This window comes from Carassius gibelio, chromosome B20 (assembly GCF_023724105.1).
Source record: "Carassius gibelio isolate Cgi1373 ecotype wild population from Czech Republic chromosome B20, carGib1.2-hapl.c, whole genome shotgun sequence".
NCBI lineage: Eukaryota > Metazoa > Chordata > Actinopteri > Cypriniformes > Cyprinidae > Carassius > Carassius gibelio.
The window spans coordinates 6,166,510-6,193,948 of record NC_068415.1 but is presented as its reverse complement, the minus strand read 5'-3'; the positions used below and the strand labels follow the sequence as shown (position 1 = coordinate 6,193,948).

At 38.2% G+C, this 27,439-nt stretch overlaps 1 protein-coding gene across 1 annotated transcript in view; it reads left to right on the top strand.

Annotated features, from left to right (window-relative positions):
* LOC127983482 (mannosyl-oligosaccharide 1,2-alpha-mannosidase IA) overlaps positions 1–27,439 on the top strand; it is a 108,144-nt gene that overhangs the window by 32,832 nt on the left and 47,873 nt on the right. Inside the window, exons 3-4 of the mRNA XM_052585687.1 lie at positions 5,737–5,852; positions 11,322–11,402. Coding sequence (XP_052441647.1) covers positions 5,737–5,852; positions 11,322–11,402 — 197 coding nt within the window. The remainder of the gene's footprint in view (positions 1–5,736; positions 5,853–11,321; positions 11,403–27,439) is intronic.

The following is a 27,439-nucleotide window of genomic DNA, read 5'->3' as shown; positions in this document are numbered from 1 at the left end:
CAATGGTGCTATAAAAAAGACACCTGGCTCTTTTAACAATGTAAGACAAGACTGCAGCTGCCATATTGCAAATGCCATTCATTTTTATAAGAGTGAACTCTCTCCTGCCCTTATAATGTCTCCTATTTTTAATGTGACCTTCATAAAACAAGAAGAAAAAGTTGCAATCTGTTAGTTTTCATAAAAATCAACCCCTGAGACATGAAAGTTCCCATAGTTTGAAGAAACTCCCATCTGTTTGAAGAGGGTGATTTCAAGTTAATGATTGTAGTGTTTGCGTGTGTGTGTTTCTTCTGCCAGTTGGCTGCCTGCTGGCAAACACAAATTGGAGCATCTTTGGTACTAAATGGTTTGATGCTTTTAGGATTCAACAGACAGCTGTGTTGCCCCGGTGTTTGCACGTTCAGCCTTGAATTAAGTGACGATGGATTCCTACAGACTCTTGGGCAGAATTACGGTCTGGTGTTGATGGACATCGGCTTATGTGCATTTTGTTGGTTGTCTGAAGCCCGTCGTCCAGTGTCACAGCAGGCTTCAGGAGTTCCTGCTGCTTGGGGATGTGCTTACAAACAACTTCTTGCCGAGCAAGACGAGTCTTCATGTTTTAGCTGTAATCACCAGCCTAATCTTATTTTTGAAGTTGTGTATTTTGCTTTAGAAGCTCTGACTAGAGATTGTGTCAGTCCTCAGAGTTCACTGATACAGTCTGTTTATATATTTTCCTCATTACATCAGTGTCACTAGAGGAAGTAATGTTTTACTGTTTGTATTCAGTAGCGACAGTACCCTTCTGCTGAATCTACAACCCTGCGGCAAAACTATTTATTATTATCATTTATTTAGAGTTGTGAGCTTGAAGTCTGAATTGAATATGTTGAGGACAAGATAAAATATAGGACAATAAACTTTATGTAGTTCTCTTTGGTTGCATGAACAAACAAATGAACAGCGCAATCAGTGATGTCTGATTTATGAACAAGTTGCTGGTTCTTTTTAAAATACTTTTTTTTTTAAATGAGTCATTTAAATGATTAATCACTCTGAGTTGAGTTTGCAAATTATTGGCGTAGAAATGAAATAAGTCATAGAATCATTCAGAGTGATTACTGGGTCAACTGACTCATTAAACGTTTTTTTTTTTTTTTGGTCTCGAAATGAGCCAAGAATCATAACTATTATATGTGCTAATGGATCGTGAGATGATTAAATAATTACTTTCAATTTGTATGTCAGTATGCAATAGGTTTTTTTTTTCTTTCCTGATACAAATATTAATTTGATCTTTCTCAGTGCTAGTTTTCGTACGTTTAACGTTCCTTTACTAAAAAGGTTAAATATGAATTAAGCTATTAATTGTTCAATTGTATATAATTAAATTAACACAATATATGCAACCTTCAGATACAGCCTATTATTTCAAGTGAACCTTTTGTCAGCATTTAAGCATTTTATTCAAGACAAGTAAAAATCAATGATGATCAATAATAAATGATTTTCTTTCTATGACAGTGTACAATATTTGTAGGGGTCCAAAAGAGACCCCTTTTATTTGTATTATACTGTATAAAATTCAAATATCCATTTTTTAAAATATCTTTGTCACAGAATAAAGTCAGTCATATAGAAGAATTGTCATTTTTGTTTTGACTATCATGTAAGTATTCAAGTATGCATTATAGTCCGAAAAATACGGTACATAAATTTCAGCTTTGTCCTGACTGCATGATTATTAGTTATAAATTAAATTCTGTACTGTTTGTGTTTTACTGAGTAGGTGTGTTCTTAAATTAGCTTGAAACTTTCTTAGACTTTAGTTTGTATCCCATGCTTGATTAAATTGTAGATGTGCACCATGGGATCAAAAGGACAATTCTTTAAAAAAAATTGTCCTGCCAAATAATGTTCTTTTGAATTACTGTCCAGTATTTGTCAGCCAAGAATAAACATGGAAGATTGAACCACCTTGCAGATGCTGCCAATGTCAATTCCCTGCCAAATAGCTCTGAAGGTCAACCTTCATTTCGATAATACTGCTTCCAGGAGGTTCTCTCGTCGTAATGGCTTTCTTTCAGATCCCAAATGAGCGGCCATCTGTTATACAGACCTTGCTGAGATGTGCCACAGCATGTGATGTTACCGTCAAACATTAGGGCCCGTTTCTTGTTTTGTTTTTTTGCCCCTGTTTAAGAATGGCCAGTTGTTGGTTTCATCGATTAGTCCATAACATGAACTGAGATGGAAGATGGTTCAATAGTTGATTGTATTTTCGATGTTGGATTGTTATCGACCCACAACCTTCTCGAGGGGTACAACTGGTCATAAGATCGAGTCTTTGTATTGATGGACACGCAAGCTGGTATCACATCACCTCTAACCTGAGGTCATAACATGCTCTCAGCAAGGGGTTCATTACTGTAAATAGCTTTATCAGGTCATTAAGTGCTGGTTTGTAATTTACCAGTGTAATTGGAATAGATAAGATCTGTTTATAGTGTCTGAGTCGCTGTTAAATCTGTGCAGTGGACATCTTAGAGGATGAGATTGTATAGTTCTGAATTGGGTTGGTATTCAGAGGGTGAAACCAGTCATGTAGGGGGAAAGCTTTTGGGATGTGAATGTCGAACCGAGGGCTATGTTAGAAAGCTTCGAAGTGAAGTGATTTATGACCTTCTCACACTTCCTCACTGGGGTTTGAGTCCTCGAGGGCCTGTGAAAAGACACAGCCGTGAACAAATATGCTTTCCTTTCACCTTTTGATTTGCATCGTCTTCTTGTAGAACACCTTTATTTGCTTACTGTTTGCATCTGCCTTCTGTGTATTGAGTGCTGTGTTTATGAAAACTTTGGGCTTCAGCAGAATGTGAGCTGCAATCATTGTGGTTACATGAATGTGGTCATAGCCATGCTGATTCTAAGAACTGTACCGGCAGCACAACTTTCTTGTTTATCAAGTATAAATGTTACTGAGCATTGTGATACAGTGATGTATGAATGTTTGTGTGATGTATGTATATGCTCTATAATTGTGTGTGTGTGTGTGTGTGTGTGTGTGTGTATTCTTGTAAATTTGTTTTGTTTGAATCGTTCTTGAAATAGGCCTATTTTCTGTTGTAAATGTCCCAATTGAGGACCAGGATGGGAAAGTTTAAGATAAGTTCATGTTATATGTTTTGGTTGCATTTGTGAGTTAATAAAAATGTAGATGGGTGTTTAAAATAGGTTTATAATATAATAATATCGATATATCTATCAATATTCTCGCGTATCGAATTGCATCTAAACCATATCATAGAATCGTATCATTTGAAGTATCAGCAAATATCGTATCGCTGGGTATTAGTGACGAACCATCCAATTTGCAACCCTAATGTATACAACCATAAACATGCATTACATATATAGTATTGATTTAACTTATTGCATTTTAAACTTTATAATATTTTCTAACAATCCTCCTCAAGATATGTGAGTTCTCGCTATTTGCCAGTAAAACACTTTTCTTAAAGCCAGTCAACTAGCACCTAATGAACATCTATGAAACCTACACATCGACCATATTATTATGTGCATAACCCCATTCTCTCGGTTCAGCTTTGCTGTTTGTATTTGCCCAGCTCATGTCCTTGTACTCCAGTATTGTAGGTTAGCATGACACTCTCATCTTTGTCAGTTTCCCTGGCTTTTATAAAGCGTAGCCTATAGTAACCTGTGATTTTTGGTTTAGGGAGCAGGGTTGTAGTGTAGAATGATGACTTTTACCAAAGTAGTCAGAGTTGAAAAGGCCATGTCAGAACATCAAACTTTTATGATGGGGTGACTTTATGATGATTTTGCAGCATGGAGACCGTTCTGCCTAAAGAGCAGTGTAGCTGCAGGAGGGAGTGTGCTTTGCACATTTTTATGATGTTCAGACATCCTGTTTCCTTTTCCTGTTTCTCTTGACACCTCGTTGTGGTCCTCTTTCACTTGTGGAAATGAAGGAGCATGGCATGATTTTATCTCCCACATGTTTTTCTCCTGACGGATTCTTGGAAGTGAGATCCATGTTTTTTAAAAGCCAGGTATCCGAAAGCAAATATATCAGACATTCATGTTTTTCCAGTTCAAACAATTCTCACCGTCTGAAACTTGCTATAACTTGCCCTCTTGGGGATTTTCCATCATTTCATTGGCTCTCGCTAAGCGAAAGGCGTGTGAATGCTCTGCTGGAGGTGTTTGAGATGTTCATTGCAAACATTACACACACTAATTCTGTCATGTTGTGTCTTCAACATCACAAAACAAAGCCAGGACTTTAAAATGTGGAGCACAGCTGGTTGGGAGCTTTGCATTTCTTGAAGAGGATTGCATGCAGTGCCAGACTTTAATTACTGAAGTACAAAAAGCAGTGTCGCCTAACCTGCTGCGTTCATAATCAGTACAAATGCAAAAACTGCTCGCGAGCATCTCTCGTATTGTTGAAGAGTTATGCCAGTTGCCATATGCTATTGCTTTCTTCCCCAAATTAGTTTCATAACATCAGCACCTTAATTGGATGTTAATTTTTCTTTTTATCATGTTGCTGGGTAATGATGCCTAAAATGGTTCTGTAAATAGACCTGGAATAGGACAGATAGGTTGATATGATTGTTTTTCTTTGCATTTTGAAATTAGTTTTCAATAAAAAATGCAAGGGGGAAAAATAATATATTCTTGCCATCTCTTTTTTTATTGTATTTATTAATAAAATGTATTTAAATTATATGAATCTAAAATAAATAATTATTAGTTATTCAAAACAAATTATTAAAAAAAATTGTAATTAAATTTTGAAATGTAGAAATAATAATAATAATAATAATAATAATAGCAATCAAATTTGTCAAACATTTGTCAAATAAAATAAAAATTGAAAATGCTATTTTTTAGATGTAATAATAATAGAAATCAAAGTTTTAAATTCAAAATAAAAATATTGTTATTGAAGAAATAATATTAATATAAATCATAATTATTATAATAATAACAATAGGAAGCAATTTTTTTAAATTCTAACTTTTTTGTAAATTAAAATGTAAAATAAAAATACTATAATTGAAGAAATAATAGTAATAGAATTGTAAATTTGTAAAATACAGTAATGCAAAATAAAAATACAACTTTTGAAGAAATAATAATTATTTTATTTTAATATTAATAGTTTTATTTATTATTATTATTATTATTATTATTATTATTATTATTATGACATATTATATTAATAATCTACATTTTATTACACAAACATGTTTCATATTGGAGTTAACATTGTCCCAGTGTTTAGTGAATCAGAGGTTTTGTTCACAGTAAACTGATTCAGTGTTATTGATTCATATAGAACTAAAGAGCCCAGATCTGAGTCAGTGTATTTTCTTGGTGTCTTTACCACCAGAGAGTCAATGAACGTCAGCCTTTCTTTTATCCACTTTTTCACGTTATCTACTAAAATACGGAAGTTATCTGACATGGCCTGTGTAAGATCTGTTCATCTTAACCTTGGCTTCCCTTTGAGGGTGTTAACTCGCAAGCTTTTCATTTGTTGTAGCCATGGTTTGTTTGCTCTCTACACAGGATTTTCTCTTAGGAAGGGCATTAGGATCCATATCTCAAAGGCTCTCGGGTCTTTATCATAAAGCTATCGGTTTATTTCAGCTCTGATCCTAGAGGTAACCCCACAGGAAGCCTTCTCAAATGGTTTGTTGTCATATCTATCCACAGGTAGTCTCAAAGGAGCCACCATTGTGGATGCGCTGGACACGCTCTACATTATGGAGATGTATGATGAGTTTGAGGCTGCTACCGAGTGGGTGGAAAGGAATCTAGACTTTAACATGGTAAGACTCAAGCCTTTTATACTCCTTTTTGTTGAGCCGGTTGATTTTTATTCTTACAAATATTTCTTTGCTATAAATTTGACACTCAGTGATAGAACAGAATGACTTCTTCGATTCTATGTTTTCTTCAGTATTGACGTAATAAATAAACAATCGCACATTTTGGGAGCTTTTAGCATCGTCGCTTGTAAATCAGCCATAAGATTCTGACTCAGGAGTCGGGTGCTAATATTTGAGGAGATTTTCCACATCTGAGCCACACAAAAATCTCAAAGCTTCATAAACTTTCTTGTCTCATGCTTTTTGCCATTTTTCAGCATGACATTTTGATTCCAGACAGATAAATTACTATTCAGTCCTAGTTAAAAAAAACAAAAAAAAAACAATCAGTAATGACCCTGTTAATTTGACTTAAATGAGTCATATTATGAGGAATAATTTTCTGTGTAGCTTTCAAATTTCAGACGTTTGAAGGATCTTGTGCAAAAATTTACTTTTTTTTTTTTTTGTAAATTAAATTAAATAATACATAATAAAATATTATTATTGAAAGAAAGATAATAGAAATAGCAATCAAAAAATAAATTATAAAAAAAAATAATTTAAATTCAACAAATTTTTGCAAATATGTAAAATATAAAATAATAATAATAAAAATACTATCACTGAAGAAATTGTAGTAGTAGTAGTTATAATAATATTAATGATAGAAATAGCAAACAAATGGTTTTAAATACTAAAAACTACTTTTTGTAAATTTGCCATACTATTATTGAAGTAATGCTGTTATGAATTAGTGATACTGTTGCAATACAGTTACTGATGAAATAATAATAATAATAATAATGTTTGTTAACTCCATGAATGACACTTCAGTCCAGATGTTTGTTTTAGTTTTTTTCAGTAATGACTTAAATGAGTTATATTATGAGGAATCACATAGTATAAAACATAGCAGGACACAAAAATGCAGTCAACGCATTTATAATATGAAAAAAGTATTTATTTAAAATAAATTCTGTTATTTGAACTTTATCCAAAAATACTTTGTGTATAACACCCCCCCCCCCCCCCCAAAAAAAAAAAAAATTAAGCAGAGCAACAGTTTTCAACATTGATAAATAGAAATGTTATTTGAGCAGGAAAAAAAAATAAAAATTCTATTAAAATAGAAAAAGTAATTTTTAGCTTGTAATGATATTTCACAATATTTTTGATTTAATGAAATGCAGCCTTGGTGAGCAGAGACTTACAAAAGCATAAAATTAATCTTAAACCACAAATTATCAACAGTGTAATTTACAATTTATATAATTTACAAGGAAAATTCACATACAATTCTAAGTTTTTTTCTGCTTTTTATGTTACTCCTCCAACTAGCTTTTCGAGGTGAAATGATCTGGCTTTTATAACGTCAATACCTCTTCAGTAATTTGAGAAATGCTGAACTGTTTTATCTTCAGAACTTCACCCAGCAGGGAAATAGAAAGAGACTGAGAGCAGCAAACGAAGGCAGAAAGCTGATTAATCATGAAAAAGGGAATCAATACTGCATGCAGATCACTCCAGAAATGACTAAATAAAGTTGATGAACGAATTAAGACGCAACATATGCAGAATAAACCAGACAAAAACAACGCTTTGTTTGATGTTCGATCGGTTCTCTGCGTCTGTATGGTTAGGTAATTTCATTAGATATTCCGCAGGGGTTTTCCGTTAGTTAGCATCGGAAGTCCTTCAGTGCATCCTAGTGCCTCAATTCAAGGCAAGACAGAAGACTGTATCTGGGTCCAATCCTTTAATGAAGAGTGTTAAACAACTTTTAATTGAAAGGCTTTTCTTTCTACCCTCAAGCTATTCCAACAATGAAAGAGTCCACAAAAATCCCCTGTGAAACAGTTATTAATATTCAGCTTGTCTCTGGAATACTAAGCAACCCATTTCTGATGCACAAAAGCCTCTTGTTTTAGAAGAATAATTGTAGCCGTTGGAAGTTTAGGCATGCGGCTTCATTTGACCTCCGCTATCATCTGGTTATCTTTGAGAAGCTAAAAGGTGTTTAGCGGTGCAAGTAAAGGCTATCTGTGAATCACGCATACATTATCATCTGCTTCAAAGGTTTTCCCAAAGCGGGTCAACCTCTGTGGCAGCTCTTTGATTATTTTGGGAGATATGATGAATCTTTGTTTCTCCTCAGGATTTTAGTAGTCCGGCGTTTTTTGGTTTATCGGGTCATTCCTGAATCCTCATTACCGCATTGCGTTGTCTTACAAGTTCTGATCAGATTGCTTGACGGAGAAATGCGAGCCTGGAGCAGAACGGAGGAGGAGAGTCACTTCACTGTATCAACAGTCCTGATCTCTCATCTTTCATGCTGTGGGATTCTTTTATTCCTGTAAAAGCCAGCGTCATCGAAGGTCAGATTCGCACACTGCTGTGAAAGACCGCTGTGTTGCAGCGTCCACAAATCCCAACTGGACTCGAACCCGAGTGAGATAACCTTTCAGACTGAGACACTATACCAGGGCTGGATCGAAAAACCTCATCAAAAGCATAAAAATAGAAACCCCTTCCCTTTTTATGAGTCCGAACAATCAGAGACACGCCATTAGATACAGAACACGAGCACAGTGTGCTTCATTGTATCCATCTGTTTCCATTCTGTCTAGTGCAGACTCATCTGAAGTTTGCATTAGAGATATACTGATAATTGAAAAAGTTATTTATTTATGACATATAGGCCTATTTTATTGCTTGACTGCTATTTATAGTCTTAAGGCCACTGAACAGGCTTAGGTAAACTATATGTATGTATGTAAAAGGTGTTTATTTTATTTTATTTATTTGGGATTTTGATTCATTTTAATTGCAAAATTACTTTGCATAAATATAATGTAATTTAATTTAAAAAAGTACTATTTTAATTGTACTTATAAATTGTATTATTATTATTTCAGTAATAGTAATTAGATTTTGTATCAGTTTAATTTACAAATATACAGAAATTAGATTAATCTAAAAAGATGTATATTATAATTTTGTTGTATTGTATTATTATGTATTGCATCATTATGCATATTATCATAGTTTATATGCTTATTTATGTATTTATTTTCCATTAACCTGTAATAAATAATAGTTCTTCCTTACCATTTAACTGAACACAAAAATCTGAATCTGAATTAGTATTCGTCATAAAACAATTTTGGTTGACTTAATCTACGAGTATGTAGATCGACAGTTTTAGTTCTCTGTATCTAAACTGCCCTCCAGTCTGTTGCAGATAGGTTTTATTTAATTTTATTTTTGTCGTTCTCTCATGTTTTTTTTTTCCTTTCCTTGTCAATATCTCTTTTTTTTTTATCTCAGCAGTTCTTTAATGATTGCAGAGTTTGTGGAGTCAGTGGAGGTTTTGCCTCTTATATCTTCAACTGATTCCCCATTGACTTTATACATATTCATATGTGCAGGGAGACTAATTCACAAGACTCAGAAGTGAACTTTTGAAGAGCCTTGTGAAGGTTTTTGTGGGTATTTTTGCCCCACTTTTAGTCTTAAACATGTCAGTCCAATTCAGGGCCAGGCAAAATGATATTTTCAGGCTTTACTGTTTCCACCAATGGTTCTGACCGGTTTTACCAAGGAGCTTTCAGTGTTGACCTGAAGTTTTTTTTTTTCCTGTTTTTTCTTCACATTTTATTTTTAACTTAACATGCACAAGAAAGCATTTGTCATGGTCTTTTTTTGCCAGTTTCTGACAGATCCCTCAATAAACCACAAAATGCTTGAGTCATCATCTGGAAACATCTGGTGCACCGTTGTCGCTGGAACTGTTTAAGCATTTGAGAGGAGGCTATCCATAACACCTCCAATCACCCCAAGACATCAGCCATTCATCTTGCCCGAACCGGATATTTACCAATGTGATGCAAGATATTTCTCTGCTGTGCCGCCTGCGCACCGTTATGAAATTGTTTTGATGGTGCATGAAGCCTATGCGCTAAGCATTAAGTGGGTCATTATTGTTTGGTTGCCCAGAGACGGTGCAGAGACGCAAATATTTCACCTCATAAACCATCAGGCGAGTCTACAGACGTCTTGCTGTGGTTAGACTGTATAATGCTAAATGAGACTTGTGGTTTCATGGCACAGGTTGCATAGTGCCAGACTGCAGTATCTGAAACATTAATGCAATATAATGCAAACTCTTCCATGTACAATTGCTGCTGTAAGGTACTTAGTTGAGTTTAGGTTGTCCAAGCACCCAAAATCTCTTTTTTTTTATTTTAAATGGTTTAAAACTGTTGTTCTGATACATTTTAGACCTTATACCATTTTCTAATTAAATTAGCACTCTTAGCACTTCACCAACAAGAAAACAAAAAAATAACATTTCATAATTTTGTTGGAATGTACTGCTTTGAATGCCACTAGGCAATGTTTTTACTCAAATGGATGTATAAAAAAAAAAACATTGCTGTGATTTATGTATTTATTTATTTATTTTTCTGTTTTTCGTCACTACATTTTACGACTATTTTTTTTCATTTAAAATGCATTGATCTTGCCACTGATGCTACTTTGGCTATTAAAAAATAAATAAAGTAGAATAAAATATATAAAATTTACAGTGTAAATATGGGCTGTGGATGATGAGTCTTAAATAGATGACTGTATATTAAAATAGCAAACAGAAAACAGTAAACCGAAATAGGTGAGTATACAATAAAAATTTGTTAAAATAACTAAATGTATAATTTGTATGTTTATCATAATAATAATGTAATTAAAATTTTTATATTTAAAGATTGTTTTGTATATTAAGAATAGGCATTTTTTTTTAAATATACTGTACAGGTAAAGTAAAAATATTTTATAACCGTTATTATTATTACGTTTTTTGTTGTGTACCACCTGTCTGAGAAGCACAGACAGGTTGAAATACATAAAACGATGTATTTAAAATCATATTGTCAGATGTAATAGTGCTGTAAGTATTCTCAAGTGCAGATAAATATAAGTATAAATATAAAAGTATAACATCAGAGAGGTTTTCTGTTGAAATATTAGATTTTGTTATTGTTATTATTTGAAGATCCTCTCAGAAGCTTCCTCTCTTTATAGCTCTGTATCCTGTGAGTGATGTTTTCGTTCATGTAACATGCGCCATAGGATCCCCCTTTCCCCAGCAGCTATGGTTTCCCAGATCCGCAGAAAATATCCACACTCAGATTTCACGCTCCTGTGGGATCTTGTTTGTATCCGTGCTCGATGCCAGCCGAGCTTTATCAGCTCTGTTGTATTGTTTTCTTTCTTTGTGTTTGGTGTGTGAGGGTGAGGTGTGTTTGAAGTACTCACACATTTTTCCCTGCGATTGTTACACTCTGCAGTTCAAGGTGAGCCAGTCGCAGTGTTTTTATGAACTTAAATATTCACCTCTTTTTGTTTTCCTTTGTTTTATTCCCTCAGAATGCCGAAATCTCCGTCTTTGAAGTGAACATCCGTTTTGTTGGAGGCTTGCTGTCCGCCTATTATCTCTCAGGCAAAGAGGTATGTAAACCTGGAGTGTACAGATGTTTTTTCATGTTTTACCAGACTGAATATGTGCTTATGGCCAAATAATTTGATATGCAAGCTGGCTATAATTGACACGCTGCCTGAAGGAAGCTGGAAGCTTGTAGCTGGCATTTATTCTCTTCACGTTTAAAGACCGTTTCCTTCAATCTCTGTGTGAAACTGTTGGAAATCAGTGACATTTATAGTTGGCAGGACACAATAGGCCTCTCAGGAGAGCCATAGGGGCCTCAAGTCTGTCTTGTCCCGGTGGTCCGGCTGTTTGCTCAGACGTTGAGCCAAGTCAAACACACACACACACACACACACACATGCCATCCCATTTGAGATCCCGGTACATTCAGGAAGCTCTGTGCCCACTCTGCTAAATTGAAAGCCTTCTTGAAACCAAAAAAAGATGTTGGACTCTGAAGCGTGACCTGAAGCACACACACAAAGCCCATTTCCAAGGCTTCATTGAATCAGGCTAATGCAGAACTTTGCTCATATTTCCGCTCTCCCCTCCTGTAAATTAGATTTTCCCTGCAGCATCTGGCAGAACGTGAAGGATCTGATTCAAATCAGAAGAGTGGTGTTTTCCGCTGGTTCTTCGGGGCTTTCTCATTGTGTACCGGGGCAAATGTGCTCTCGGTGATAGTGTAAGCTTTCAAAAAAGAGCATTGTCCAGAGAGGGAACAGCTCACTGTGTAAGCTTCATCGAGCCTGTGCTTGTGCGGTTGTGTTGATGTAAGGCAGACCCTTCAGCAGAACAGACATCTCTCATCTCCACTGTGACTCTTCCTCCTCCTAGCACAGAATAGCTAAAGTAGTGCATGCTGAAGAATGATGAGTCCCTATGGGTAACGTCTTATTGTTCCTGGAGGAGTGACTCAACAAGCTTGAGCTTGTACGATGTTAAACAGTTGTTCTTGCATTGCATGTTTTATTAATGATCTTGAATAAAGGAGAAATATATGAGGTGTATATATATATATATATATAAGATTTTCCTCTTTTTTTTTTCTTTCTTGCTCTATAATTCATTTTACATAACCCCTCGCAAGTCCCATATGTTGTGTAGATTTTTCCTTTCCTGTTCTGCAGTTCTGCACATGTCCAGAAAGTAGACAAAGAAAACCCAATCTATATATACATATATATATATATATATTTATAAATCTAAAAATGAAAAATCTTTTATTCAGCAAAGATGTATTAAATTGATCAAAAGTGACAGTGAAGACATTTATAATGTTACATAAAATATTTTTTTTTTTTACTGATGCTTCTTTTGAACTTTCTATTTATCAAATAAGTCTGGAAAAATGATAAATACAATTATGGTTTCTGCAAAAATATTAAGCAGCACAACAGTTTTCGATATTTATAATAAGTAATGTTTCTTGCTCTAGCACCAAATCAGCATATTATAATGATTTCTGAAGGATCATGTGACACTGAAGACTATGTATGTTATATATTAAATAAGCATGCAGTAGTTCTTATTGCTGAATAATTAAATGAATGGTTTTGGGAAATGATTGGAAATTTTATTTGGCTACATTTTAGAATTCCGTAAAATTTGTATTCAAATAAATTTCATAATTTTTACATTTGTTTAATTAGTCACTGTTCAAACTGTATTTGAAACGTCAAGTTCAAATTATTGGTCACACTTTATTTCAAGGTTTCCTTTTGTTCATGTACTTACTGTTATAATAACAATGAATAATGCATAATTATATGCTAAGCCAAACCCCAATCCTAACCATAGTAGGTACATGTAATTAATACATTTTACTTAGTACTTATGTGTATAATTACACTGTAGCAAGGCTAAAGCACTTAAAATAAAGTGTAGCCAAATAATTTATAACAAATGAGGAGGTCTACAATGATGTATTTCACTAATGCTCTCACATAAAGCATTCTTGCCTATTGAACGGCATACAAACCCTATAGCACAATCTCTACAGTTGACACGTAATAGCATCATACCGCCCAGCCTAACCCAAAGCCTTTAATGAAACATGATGACTTCTATATGTAATCCCACGCTGAGATTCTGTATGACGGGTTACACAAGATGGGTGTGTACCGAAACGCTGTCTGTTGAAGTGAATGGTTGGATGTCAAACACCGTTTCAGATAACAGTGGCGGGTCTCCGCTATCTCCCTTGTTGAGAACAGTCTACCAGTGATATAAATCTTTGAACACTACATTATTGTTCTCTCAGCAGGACGCAAGCTGGTTTCATCACCGTGTATTGACAGGGGAGGCACGGCATGGTTGAATAGAAAGTGAGCAGCACAGAGTCCAGGACTCAAGCACAGCACTGATGAAAGTCCTTCAGTGTAGTAATCTCACACACTCAGGATAATGAGATGCCCTCCTGCCTACCTTCATAATAATGTGTGCCCTGAGCTGAGAAATGTTGATTACAGGAGATCGCCTTCAGGTAGCCAGCCGCTCACATTGTTAAACCACAGCGAGAGATCTTGGTAAATGTGTCTGGCTTTAAATTCTTACTGGGCTTTGGAAAATGTAATCTTTTGGAGACCAAACCTATTATAGCAATCCTCGAACACCGCATGACTAAATCATCACTGGAGGACGATGGCCACGTCATCTGGATAGATAAGACATGTTTAGGTTTTCCCGAGAGACTTCCGATCTATATAGTTTCCACTTCTGCCAGGCAACATGGCCGTTTCTCATTACCCTTTCACATATACGCATGCATATAACGTAAAGCGTCTGGATGTGTTGAGGTGGTGCTAAAATTGAAAAGCAGTGTGATTTCTTCTCTAGCTGCTGACAGCTTCGGCGCCTTGGCTAGCACTCAAAGCCGGACCGGGCTCTTTGATGAATCTTTCATCGTCTTGAGAGACAGCCTTCATGCAAAATGCTGCACATGCTACTCAGCATTGGCTAAGCAGACGGTCACATTCATAGATTGCTTTAAAAGCTGATGTTGTTTGCTGTGATTTAGACCAACGCTGGGTTTCCTCTCCTGAACGATGAGAGGATTAATCTCTGGCTGATTTATTCCTACATTATTTACGCCCGGATGGTTTTCCATCATTGACATGAGCAGCCTGGGACAGAGCCACCTGTCAGAACACAGCACTTAACTCCTTAATGGATCACATATTGATTTTCCTCTTTTTTTTTTTTTTTCTTTCTTGCTCTATAATTCATTTTACATAACCCCTGGCAAGTCCCATATGTTGTGTAGATTTTTCTATACCTTGACAGAGATCAATGGCTGCACAAATACTTAATTTAAGTCCAGCTATATGATAGCTCATGTGTTTTGTCATGGATGACGTGAACATTTGTCTAGACTGCTCTTTTCCTTATTATTTGCAAAGTACAGTTCTGGTTGAAAGTTTGAGAACCCTTTGCAATTTTCTATATTTCTGCATAAATATCACACAATCCATCATCAGATTTTTACACATGTCCAGAAAATATACAAAGAAAACCCAATCTATCGCTATAATCCTATATAATTATGTTATATATATATATATATATAGTTCTCCGGCATGGTGCCGTATCTCCGGCGTGCAGCATTTGGCTGTGGAAAAAAAAAATGTTCACCTACCTATGAGAGGAGCATAACCTTCACTCTCAACCAAACTAACATTACCCAATCAGAATAGTTTGCTCTTATAAACATGAGGCAATTGCAGTCGCATCCCTGATGAATGAAGAAGCATGACACTTAAAAAAGATCAAAGATGTCTTTGCATTTAGTGCATATTTACATATGAGAACTAATTAAAAAGAAGTGGAGCTTTGTAAACAGCTCAGAGTAATCATGTCATCTCCATAAGAACGATAGCATTGCCAGAATAAATTTACCGGGAATTTTGAAAAGTTCCTTTTCACACATGATCTCCTAATGGTAACTTACCGGTAATTTAAAGACTGTATGTGTGAAAGGGGCTAAACTCTTCCTCTGTATACTCTGAATTTGAACTGCTTAACGTTCATCTGGGAAAATAATGCGCATATCTTTGCAAACACAGGAGAATGAATACATCAACCTATTTCTAAATATGCCATTTTATTATTCATTGTGATTTCAAAATAAAAGTTTCTGAGTTTGCATGTGGCCAAATATTAAAATGTAATGGATTTAAAAAAATTCTAATCAAGGTGTAAAGTGTAACGTCACCAAGCTATTAGTATCCTCTACAGGTATTTGTTAATACACAATGTACTTAAAATGGTTATGTTCATATTATATATATAGGCATATTACATCATGTATTTTAACAGTGTTGTTCAATAAAATAATGTAATTAGTTTTTATTTCTTTTCTTTTTTTTCTTTTTTTTTTGAGCCAATTATTATTGTATTAGTTTATATCCTTAGTTTATATATAAAAAGTCAAACTAAAGCCTTGTTTTCACTTAGGTCTATTTGTTACAAAAAAACAAAAAAAAAATCAGATTACTCAATAGTAAAAATAATCAGTTACTTGATTACCTAATTAGTTGCAGCCTTATATTAGATAAAATATTTCAAAATACATCTGCATTGTTTTATTTTTTGTAATTAAAAGACAAATATTTTTGTCATTTATAAATTTCTTAAAAATAGTATTAGTATATTGCCTTGTTCTAGTGAACCAAGTATCTGTATTTTGTCTCATCTTGTGAGCTAAGTGTATTGTTACACCCCTAATGTGTAGACGCGCATAATTTTCCAAGTGTATGATATATCTTTCATTCAAGTCATTCATATATTCATGAAAAAAAATCTGTTTGAATAAGGAAAGCAATAACTTTGCCATAGTATCCTTCAAATGTTAAAGTTGCCACAGTCATTGCATTGCAATCCCCCGATCCACCCCATCCCAGAATAAAAAGTTAATGCTCAGGATTTTTTTGTTTTTTTTTGCTTTAATGTGTGCATTATTTATTATTATGTATTCTTTTTTAAGTTGCATACAACTGTATTTATCCCACTTAAGTGGTTTTGGTGCACCAGTAAAACATTTAACACACTTTAGTAGCACTAAGGTGGCATGAATAGCGCAGTCTGGACCCCTAACAAACACAACACACAGTTCTGTGGGATAAAAGTGACACAAGCGTAGGTGCTCTATTGGGTACGTTTACACTAAAGCCATGTGACTAAACCCTTCTTCCTCATTTTAGTTGCCTAGCAAATCCCAAACAATGGCAATCTGATAAAAGCCGCTTAAGCAACATAATTACATGAACTGTGAAGCATTCGCTCGAGCTCCGCAGGCAGGGCAGAGCAGGATAAATGATGCCGTCAGTGCTAATGATCATAACATCTGTTTCATCATAACTGCTGCCCAGACCTTACTTCAGTCTCAGTTTTTCTGCAGTCTTCTCCATATATTCTTTCGGGAGGATTTGGGGGTGGGAAACACTGGTATTCCTCAGTGTTGCGTCTGGAAGACTCAAATATATCGCAGCTCATTAGCAGTCCATGGGCCGATGGCTCGTTATTACCGTTATTTTTCTGGAATGATTAAAAATGCATTTGACTTGTTTACAGTAGGCAGAGGAAATTAATCATCCTCACTCGGTCCACAATCATTTGTTTCTGTCAGGAGACATCTTTACTGTAAATACACACAGCATTCTTTTGTTGTTCGCTAAACAATACTGAAACCGGCGCATGCATCTTTAATCCCGGAATGCTGCGCTGAGTGACGTGGCTATTGTGTACCGTTCACATAATGCAAACGCCATTCCTCCTGACAACAAAGAGCTCTCTGAGTTTTTAATGCGCCTTTTTCAATTACACTAATTTGCCTATTTCTTGCTTTCAGATTGTTCTCACCACCGTTTTTTCCGTAATGGAAGTCATATGGCGATTAACATCACGCCTGTTGCCAGCTGTGCTGAGCCGCAACAACAATTTGAACGCAACAAGCAGAGAAATGAAGCTTTAGAGAGCATCCCATAAAGCAGCATTACTTAGCTGCAAATGCATAATATTTCTCTTGCTCTAAGGTAAATGAGTTGTTTTCCGCTCGTTCCCGCAAATACCCCAGACGCTCGGCGCACCTGCTATTAGCAAGAGATCTTCCCTCCTCTGATAGAGCATGACAAGCAATTTCCTCTGTACAATATGGGGCCCTACTACATGGGGCCTCATGTTGGCTTACCAAACATCAATTTTACTTTGTTTCCAGCTTCCAGCCGGGATCAGTCGGCATAAACTGCAACACAGTTAGTCTGCATATTTTAGGCCAGGAATAAACACGGCGAGAAATCTCTGAAGCTGTTCGTTTCAAACTTCCAAGCTTGTGAAGTCCTCAGATGGCAGCACGTGGCCCCGAAATGCCTCTCACATTAACCTTAGAAACCTTTTAACAAGGTGCATTAGATGTAGAAGTGCAGAAAGCTCCAGCTGTCACTTATTTACCTCTCGGTTTCAGCACTTCCATCTCAGCTGTAGCTCCACTAGATCTCTTACCGCCCCGTCATGCACCGTTTTTCTTTTTAGTACATCCTGATGGAATAAGACATAGTTTAAAGTAAAATACTAGTCTCAAATGTTCTTTATACTTTCTGGAAGCCATACATGCACCCGACTTGCACCTTGATTTGATTGATGTGGAGGATAAAAAGTGTATTGAGTGCTGTGTTCACAGTCATGTGTATTCAGGAACGGCTCTCATACCGTTTTTGACCTGCATCCTCCAGCATGGCAAGAATTCGATCAGGTGGAGGTGATTTTACAAATGTCATTTGTAATATACTGACATGTTCAAGAGACTTGCAAATAAAAGAAATTCCTAACTTTATTTTAAAGTATTGACGTAATAATTTTTGTTTTGTTTTGGCATGTTTTGGCTTGTTTTGTTTTGGCATCTTTGACCAGTGAGAACTTCAGACAGGCAGGTCCAATAGGAAATTTAGTTCACGATGTTCCCTCATGACTTAAACTTATCCGAGTCTTTCCACACCTTCATAATAGACCTTACACATTCCTGTACGTTTGTCACAGCATCCTCTGGTGTATCAGCTGCACTGCCTATCTTCAGTGCCGCATTCCCTGAATCTTCATATCCCGTCACACGGCATCAGCGTGTGTATGTTGATTTGTAATTGTGGCAGAAGAGTGTGAATTAAGGAGAGCAGGGCACCACTTGAGACTTGAGGTTTAATCAGGTAATGACCAGGTACGTCGGAGCGTTTCACCCACATCATGGCCTGTTTGTGTTGTTAATGTTGTGAGCTTGGTTGAGCAGTTAATCGGTGTTATAGCAGATGCTGATGTTCTTTAGCATACCCAGGCAATTAAATTAAATTTTTTTGTACATTTGCACGGATGACTCACAGCTCCCTCTTCTCTCTTGGCCGCCTTGTTCCCAATGGACTAGCTTTTCCTACTATTAAACACAAGGCCAATTTATCCCCCATCCCTTGAGTTACTTCCTTCAAATTCAACTCTGTTTCCACATTTCAGAAATGTAAAACGGCAACCATACGTGAAGAATATGATGGTTCTTTCAACATACAGAGTGCTGTGACAACATATTAGACTCCAAGAATGGTCTATTTTTTATCAATTATGCAGTTCAGAAGAGGCCTGGAAGAAAGAGAGAAGAAAGCAAGAGAAGAAAGAGCAGGCAGAGGTCTCAGGAGGAAGCTGCTCTCAGGCTTTGTGTTTCTATCCGTCTTTGGTACGTTTGCAGGGCTATCAGCACTGAGAGACGAGCTGCAGAACACAGGATGAAGAAAAGCCTTCACAGGCCTCCCCGGACTTTATCAGATTGCAGTCTCTTTGTATATCCATGGGCTACAGTATGTCAGCAATGGGAATTCCTAATTAGGTTTCCTGTCATTGTTAATTAGCATTGGTTTAGTATATGTGTGTATATATATATATATATATTCTAAACCAATTCCTAAATATGTTAGTTTTTTTTTTTTTTTGTTGAATTTTTACTAGCTAGTCTGATATTGAAGCCATGCAAAATGATTTGTTATTCCGAGAGCATAATTTTTCATCCACAGATTTCACAACCACAAACCACAGCTGTTTCAGTGCCCAAGTTAGAGAATTCAGCGCTTATACTATGACTAATCAGGGGGCGTTTATAAAATGTGAGAAAAAAACACTATTATTCAAAAATTTGAGGTCAGTATTTTTTTTATTTTTTATTTTTTTTTATGAAAGGAACTAACACTTTTTTTTAAGTACAAATATAACAAAAAAATGTTTCTTGAGCACTGAATCAGCATATTAGAATCAATATTGATTCTTAAATCTCAAAATAGAACTTTAAGTCTACACAGTGTCAGTTGATGTGTGAATAAAATATTACTATAACATGTAATATAACATCCAACTCCAGGCTAAATTTTAGTTTTCTTGCTTTTAATAAGAAACTATTTCTTATTTTTCAAATTTCAGTTTTATTGGGGAATTCAATCAATAAATTCATATTTACCTTTAGGAATTGCTGTAAAAGCTGTTTTATATACACAGGGCTCCATACTGCGACCAAATAGTCACATTTTGTGACCATTTTTCCTGTGAGTTTATTTTGCAAGCAATGTCAACGACAGCAAATTTAGTTTTATGTTTTGTTTTCATTTTCATTTGTTAACTTCATGTTATTCTATGGAGGCTCTCTTTTATTTTATTTTATTCCTCAGTGTTTGCTAAACGTTCTGTAATTTTTTTAGTCGGTATATAATACAGCATGTGGTGTATGCCATGTCTTATTCGCTTTTGTTAATAACTGTTTTGTATGCTAGTTTCTCATCGCATCTTACCGTTTTGTTGTTGTGCTTTTTAATTAAGAATAATAATGAATCCATCTTTTGTTTTAGCCTTAAAAAAGTGAAAGGTGTGTAGATGTATGTAAACGAAATAGACAATTATCTTTTCTTGTAAAACATAATGACAAGATCACGAATTTGCAAGTGAAGGCACCTGAAGCCCAGCTTATAGCATAGCAAAAGAGAGAAATCACAAATAATACTACTGATGAGAAAGAACGGGTTGGCCAATCAGAGCAGACTGCGCTTGTCAGAAGGAGGGTCTAGAAATCTACCATTTGAGAGAGGCAGGTCATAGAGGACCTGCAATAATTTACAGTAATTGAAAAATAATGTGTTTTTTTTTTTTTAACATTAAAGCATGTCAGCATATTCTGTTACACCAAATACACCAAATAATGATCTTTAAAGAAGCAGCTTATGACCCCTTTAATGTAATATTTCACAGTATATTGTATTTTTTATGAATAAATGCAGCTTAGGAGAGCATAAAAGATTGCTTTCAAAACCACGAAAAGACAGACATAGGCTGAAAGTCGAAGTGCTGTTAGGGAGCCTTCTGTAGCTGAGATCTCAATTAAGACAAGACCTGTTGTTCTGATGTTCAAATCACACCAAGACAATTCAGGGCTAATTAGGCTATTAATGTAAAATCTGCAAATGTAAATTTGCCCCTGGGAAAAGCACTTCATATTACTCCATAATCACAGGAAAACTTTATTGACTGATACTACAGAAAGAAAAACGCTGCGTTTTTCTCTGCCTGAAAATGCTAGTTTCCTCTGTACAGCTAGTTTCAGTGAGGGCAAATGAAGGCCCACTTCATCTGGATGCTCTAATTGTTCCGAGCAGTTTATATGAAATAACAGTCCTTCGTTTACCCTTTACACAAATGGCTTGTCCATCAAGCCGTTTGACCTGAGTCTTCACGTTGATAAGGGCAAAATTTGCATTGGCAAATCTGCTCTCACATCTTGCCCCTTCAGTTTTCGTATGAGAAACCGGTTGATTTAGTTATATCTTTTAGTGGTGATATTTTTCATTTTCTCTACCCTTCCATTTTCTCCAGTGCTCCATGTGACGTATTGCTGCATATCGTATTTCAGCTCTACCGGCGGCAGCTTTGGGGTTTAAGGTCAGGCCCAGCTGCCGAGAAGGACAGTTGGAGGAATCAGACTCATTTCAGCCCTCACAGCTGAGCTGGACAGAGCTCAAACAAGCTTTACTAAGCTGCAATTTCACACTATATCACCAGCAACACAAACGCAATCAGAAATAAGTGGCCACTTGCCACTATTATTGAATTCTTTTCCATCATGTTGTTGGTTTTTTCAGGATGTTTTGTTCTCCGACTCTTCCATCCTATTGCCGTCCGAGTTGCTTGCGAATGCGTTGCTCTGCTGGTGGCCGTCTAAGAGGTTGCAAGGTGAAGAGGTTTGCATTCAGAGCATTTGGCCTGATTTTCCTCACTCAGCAGGTGTCTGATTGGACATGAGCTGGTGCTCACTGAGGCGGAGAAGTGGACCGTTCGCAGTCGGCCAAATCTCTAATTCGAACATGCTGAATCCGGGCCTCCCGCTTTATTGCTTTTGTCTGCCTCTTATCGAATTTTAGTCATGATTCACTGCTTAGATTTGCCCCCTCAGGCTTAGGACTGATGCCAGGGTGTTGGTTTTGGCGAGGGTGACTGAAATGTATTCCCGAGTTTCATCAGAGCACCTCCTAGACATGTTCAACAAGGCAAGTTTTAACTGCCATCTGTGTCCGACCATTACTGTCGTGTCTCACCATGTCAACTCTTTATCTCTCAATAACAAAACCTCTCATTTACATCAAAAATTCACCACTTCCTGTCTCCATTCAGGCGTTTTCTGCTGCTTTAGCTCTGGCCATTTAGTCCTGAACTCACATAATTGGATTACCGAGCCCAGGCCGTCTAGAAGCCACTAGCATAATCTCCAGCGTTAATAGGCCGTGGTGTTTTCCGATGCACCATGCATGATTACTGTTGCGATCTGTTAGTTACAAGCACTTGAAGCCCAAACCTCGGTCTGTCTGAGGAATTTTCCACGTTACTTTGCATTCCTTCCATTTGCTGGAAGGCAACTCCCGGTGTTTGCGTCTCACTCAACTTTTCGCACCACGGGATACCCTGACGGGGCGAAAATTGGTTTATGTGAAAGGGGTCACACGTCGGTGGAAGTTTTGGAAGGATTATCGCAGCTTGAACAGGTTTAAGAACAGATCTTCATAGGTTTGTTGGCAGGTCCTGTAGCTCGGGTACCACTAGGGCATCTTGACACTTTCGCAGACTTCATACTGTGTATTTTGATCCCTTATGTAATTCTTTATTTTAATGTGCACTTTTGTTTATTCCAGCCCCTTCTTCCCATCAGCATTTGCATTATTTTACTTGGCAAATGTATTGTTTGAAGAACTGTGTGAGGCTGTTTTGTTTGTTGTTGTGACGGTTGGGTTTGGGAAAAACACAAGGAGAGGGTAAGATCCAATTGCGGGTAAGGTTTATTGCACAAAGAGGTTAAATACAAAATAAAACTGTCTTGAGAGACAAACCAAACAAAAAGGGAACCGGATGAAACGGATAAGAACGCGGAGGAACAAGAAGGTAACGAGAAGACTCGCGAGACAAGCACAACTCACACATAGGGTAGGACTCCATACAGATGACAGAGAAAGACAGCTATACATAGGGAGACTAATGACAGAGGATTGTCAGCACCTGTGCGATTCTAATTGGAGTGCAATTACTGTGAAGACACAACCAGACTAGAGGAATTAAGGTGCCTATGGTGAAGTGCCTAAGGAGAAGTGAGCTCACTAGGGAACACCCAGGAAAACAGAGACTGAGAGCGTGACATTACCCCCTCCCCTACGGAGCAGCTCCCAGATGCTCCACCTGAAACCCCGGAAAACCCAACAGAAAAAGAGGTAGGAGGGAGGTGAAGCGGCGGCGGACTAGGGGGAGGGACGGAGGGTCAGAAAACAGAGACAAACAACCAGGTGGAATGGAGAGACAAAGACAGGACAACCAGGTAAAATGGAAGAAAAAAGAGACGGAACAACCAGATGGAATGGCTAGGCAGAAGCAGGAGAGGTGAAACACAAAACAAGGAGTCCAGGAGGGTGGTGGACTGGCGGAGGAAACACAAAGGGGAGGGACGGAGGGTCAGGTCCAAAGGAGGAAAGGAGAAAAACAAAATGAAAACAAAAACATGGGTAAATGGAGGACATTAAGTGATGCCCACCCGGGCGGAACAGAGGGCCATCACACCCATGTGGTCAAAGCAGAAGCCCCCCCAGGGCGGAGCGGAAGGCCACCACCTCCACGTGGTCGCGGCCGAAGTCTCCCAGGGCGGAGCGGAAGACCACCACATCCTCGCAGTCAAGGCCGGAGTCCCCCAGGGCGGAGCGGAAGACCACCACATTCTTGTGGCCGACCCCATGGGAGGACGAAGATCACCGGTGACTTGACTCAGTCCTCGAAGATCACCGGTGACTAGCCTTGTCTCTGGAGAGTCATCTGTGACTAGCCCTGACTCTGGAAGGCCATTTATGACTAGCCCTGCCTCGGGAACTGCGTCGGGCACCGCCTCGAGAACTGCGTCGGGCACCGCCTCGGGAACTGCGTCGGGCACCGCCTCGGGAACTGCGTCGGGCACCGCCTCGGGCACCGCCTCGGGAACCGCATCGGGCACCGCCTCGGGAACAGCATCGGGCACCGCCTCGGCCTCGGGAACAGCATCGGGCACCGCCTCGGGAACAGCATCGAGCTCGGCCTCGGGAACAACAGCCGGCACCGCCTCGGCCTCGGGAACTGCATCGTGATCGGGCTCTGCCTCGGGAACAGCGTCGGGCACCGCCTCGGGAACTGCATCGGGCACCGCCTCGGGAACTGCGTCGGGCACCGCCTCGGGAACAACAGCCGGCACCGCCTCGGCCTCGGGAACTGCATCGTGATCGGGCTCTGCCTCGGGAACTGCATCGGGCTCCGCCTCGGGAACAGCGTCGGGCACCGCCTCGGGAACTGCGTCGGGCTCCGCCTCGGGAACTGCGTCGGGCTCCGCCTCGGGAACTGCGTCGGGCTCCGCCTCGGGAACTGCGTCGGGCTCCGCCTCGGGAACTGCGTCGGGCTCCGCCTCGGGAACTGCGTCGGGCACCGCCTCGGGAACTGCGTCGGGCACCGCCTCGGGAACTGCCTCTGGCACCTCCTCGGGAACAGCATCGGGCACCGCCTCGGGAACAGCATCGGCCTCTGGGACTTTCTCCAGGCCTTGAGGGACGGTCGACGCCTGTCTCCTCCTCCTCCGTCCTCCACGATGGCGAGTCGGCGGCACCTTGTCTGGAGACTCAGGCGTTGAGTCGTCCATCTTAAGCTGTGGCGCTGGGCTGGCGGCCATCTTGTGCTGTGGCGCTGGGCTGGCGGCCATCTTGTGCTGTGGCACTGGGCAGGTGGCAGTCTTGTCTGGAAACTCTGGTGTGGTTGTTGCATCCCACTGAGCACGATGGTGCAGGTAATTGGTAAACCCCCAAAAGTCCAGGATCTCTAACCCCTTCATCTCCCATTGAGGTAAAGGATCATCCAGGCAATTATTAAACAAATCTTTTAGTGCTGCATCATTGTAACCTAACCCGACTGCCAAAGTCCAAAACAATTGCGCCAGGCCACCCACCTCACTTCCCTTTTGATGAAGGGTGGTTAAGTTCCGGAATCTCCCCCTCCGTTCCTCCATGGTGGCTGGGGAACCGATTCGAAATCTCACACCGCTGGATCTAGGCATGATGGAGTCCTTCTGTGACGGTTGGGTTTGGGAAAAACACAAGGAGAGGGTAAGATCCAATTGCGGGTAAGGTTTATTGCACAAAGAGGTTAAATACAAAATAAAACTGTCTTGAGAGACAAACCAAACAAAAAGGGAACCGGATGAAACGGATAAGAACGCGGAGGAACAAGAAGGTAACGAGAAGACTCGCGAGACAAGCACAACTCACACATAGGGTAGGACTCCATACAGATGACAGAGAAAGACAGCTATACATAGGGAGACTAATGACAGAGGATTGTCAGCACCTGTGCGATTCTAATTGGAGTGCAATTACTGTGAAGACACAACCAGACTAGAGGAATTAAGGTGCCTATGGTGAAGTGCCTAAGGAGAAGTGAGCTCACTAGGGAACACCCAGGAAAACAGAGACTGAGAGCGTGACAGTTGTAGTTTTAGGCGCATGTCACCTGAGCAGATAGATGACACTCCAGATGACACTCGAATCACAGCTCAGATTTCTTGGTTCGGGCTTTGTTTACACAGTTCAGCAGCAGCGTAAAAGCATGGTACTTTATTTTTTTATAAAGCAAGGAATTGATATTTTTATTCAGGATAAAGGATGCAATAAATTGATTTAAAAGTGACTCTAAAGACACAATAATAATGGTACAACAGATTTCTGATTTAAATAAATGCTATTCTTTGGATTTTTCTATTTTTATTTCTACACAATATTAAGCATCAGCTGTTTTTGACAACAATAATGATGAGAAATTTTAGCACCAAATTAACATATTGGAATGATTTCTGAAGTTTCAATAGCTTGAGTTTAAGATTTAAATATTGTATTACACTTTATTTAATTGACCCATTTTAAAAGATTTTAAAATATTATTTATTCCTGTGATGACAGAAGAATTTTCAGCAGCCTTTACTTCAGTCTTCAGTGTTTGTTTATTTATTTATTGTTTCTTGTGTAGAACATTTAAAAGAACATTTATTTTCAATAAATAAATAATTAAATTTTTTTTAAACATTAGAAATGTATTTACCGTCAATACTGATCAATTTAATGCATCCTTGCTGAATACAAGTATTAATATCTTTCAAAATAATTTTTAGTCACATCAAACTTTTGTTGAACATTTCCCTTTTAATACCTCGTGCCATGTTTACCTTTTATTAAACAGCTCATAAAAACAAAACAACCTCTGGTTGGTTTTTATTAGGGCTGCACGATAAATCGCTTGCGATATTTAATGCGCATCTCGTCAGTAAAGCCGGTTCTGTAATCAGCGGTAAATCTCCATCACCTGCGCGCTTTCACATGGAGCAACATTAACTACACAGAGCTGTTGTTCAATGACAAGCTGCGATCATATTTCGCACAAGTTTTGCGCAGTTTGTCAGTGAACAACGACTCTGTGTAGTTAATGCAGCTCCATGTGAAAGCGCGCAGGTGATTGAGATTTACAGAACCGGCTTTACTGATGAGATGCGCATTAAATATCGCATGCGATTTATCGTGCAGCCCTAGTTTTTATATGTCAGTTGGGAGAGATTGAGATGGTCTACTTTTCTTAACCAGAATAAGTTGCTACGTGCGATTGTACTGGACCATGGGGAAAATCCTGTGGAAAAGTTTCACGCTGTTATTTTGCAGTGAAATGACTTGCTGTATTGTTTGTCAAGTTCATATATTTATGTATTTGAGAGTGACTAAAAAGCATGTATGTTTCAGTGCACTAAACTCTGCTAAATACCTCAAAAATTATTTGCAGCTTTACACCTTACAATAAAATCTTGATGTATTATTATTATTATTTGTATTTTTTTTTTTTCAGGAAGTGGCTGAACTTGTCCTGAAGTGTATCCACTAGGGCATGCCAACACAAAGGCAGTCAGCATGATATTTCATCGGCTGATATGTTTGATAGAATCACTCTGCTCCAGTTCTCTCTTTTCCTTTGGCTGATGTGGGTGCTTTAAAGGTTAAAGTCTCCGCTGAAACACGCTTGCGAGACTTGCTGCTTGACAGCGGGTTTTATTTCGCCGCTCTCATTTAGAGACCAATGCAATGGCAGTCTCTTCTGTCCGTTGTCTGCCTCTCCAAAAAGGTCACCAACTTGCATCATCAGATTTAGCATGGCTCCCGACTTCATTCTGAATACAATGTAGTTATGTCAAGAAATCTGAGAGCGTTTCAATTTGGGAGTTTTTTTTCTTGTTTGTGTGGTTGTTTTCTTTATCTGTGTAGGTTCATAATATTATTGATAGTCCAGAGTTGTTTTGCTCAGGCGCATATATATGGTTTGCGTAAATTACAGTGGTATATATGTGAAATACGAGTATGATAACTTACAGAATAGAAATCCTGATGTAAATACGAGCTTGTGAAGTCACAACAGATGCTTGTGAAACACGGCCAAACCAGTCCATTTTTTTGCTTTAACTGGAGTT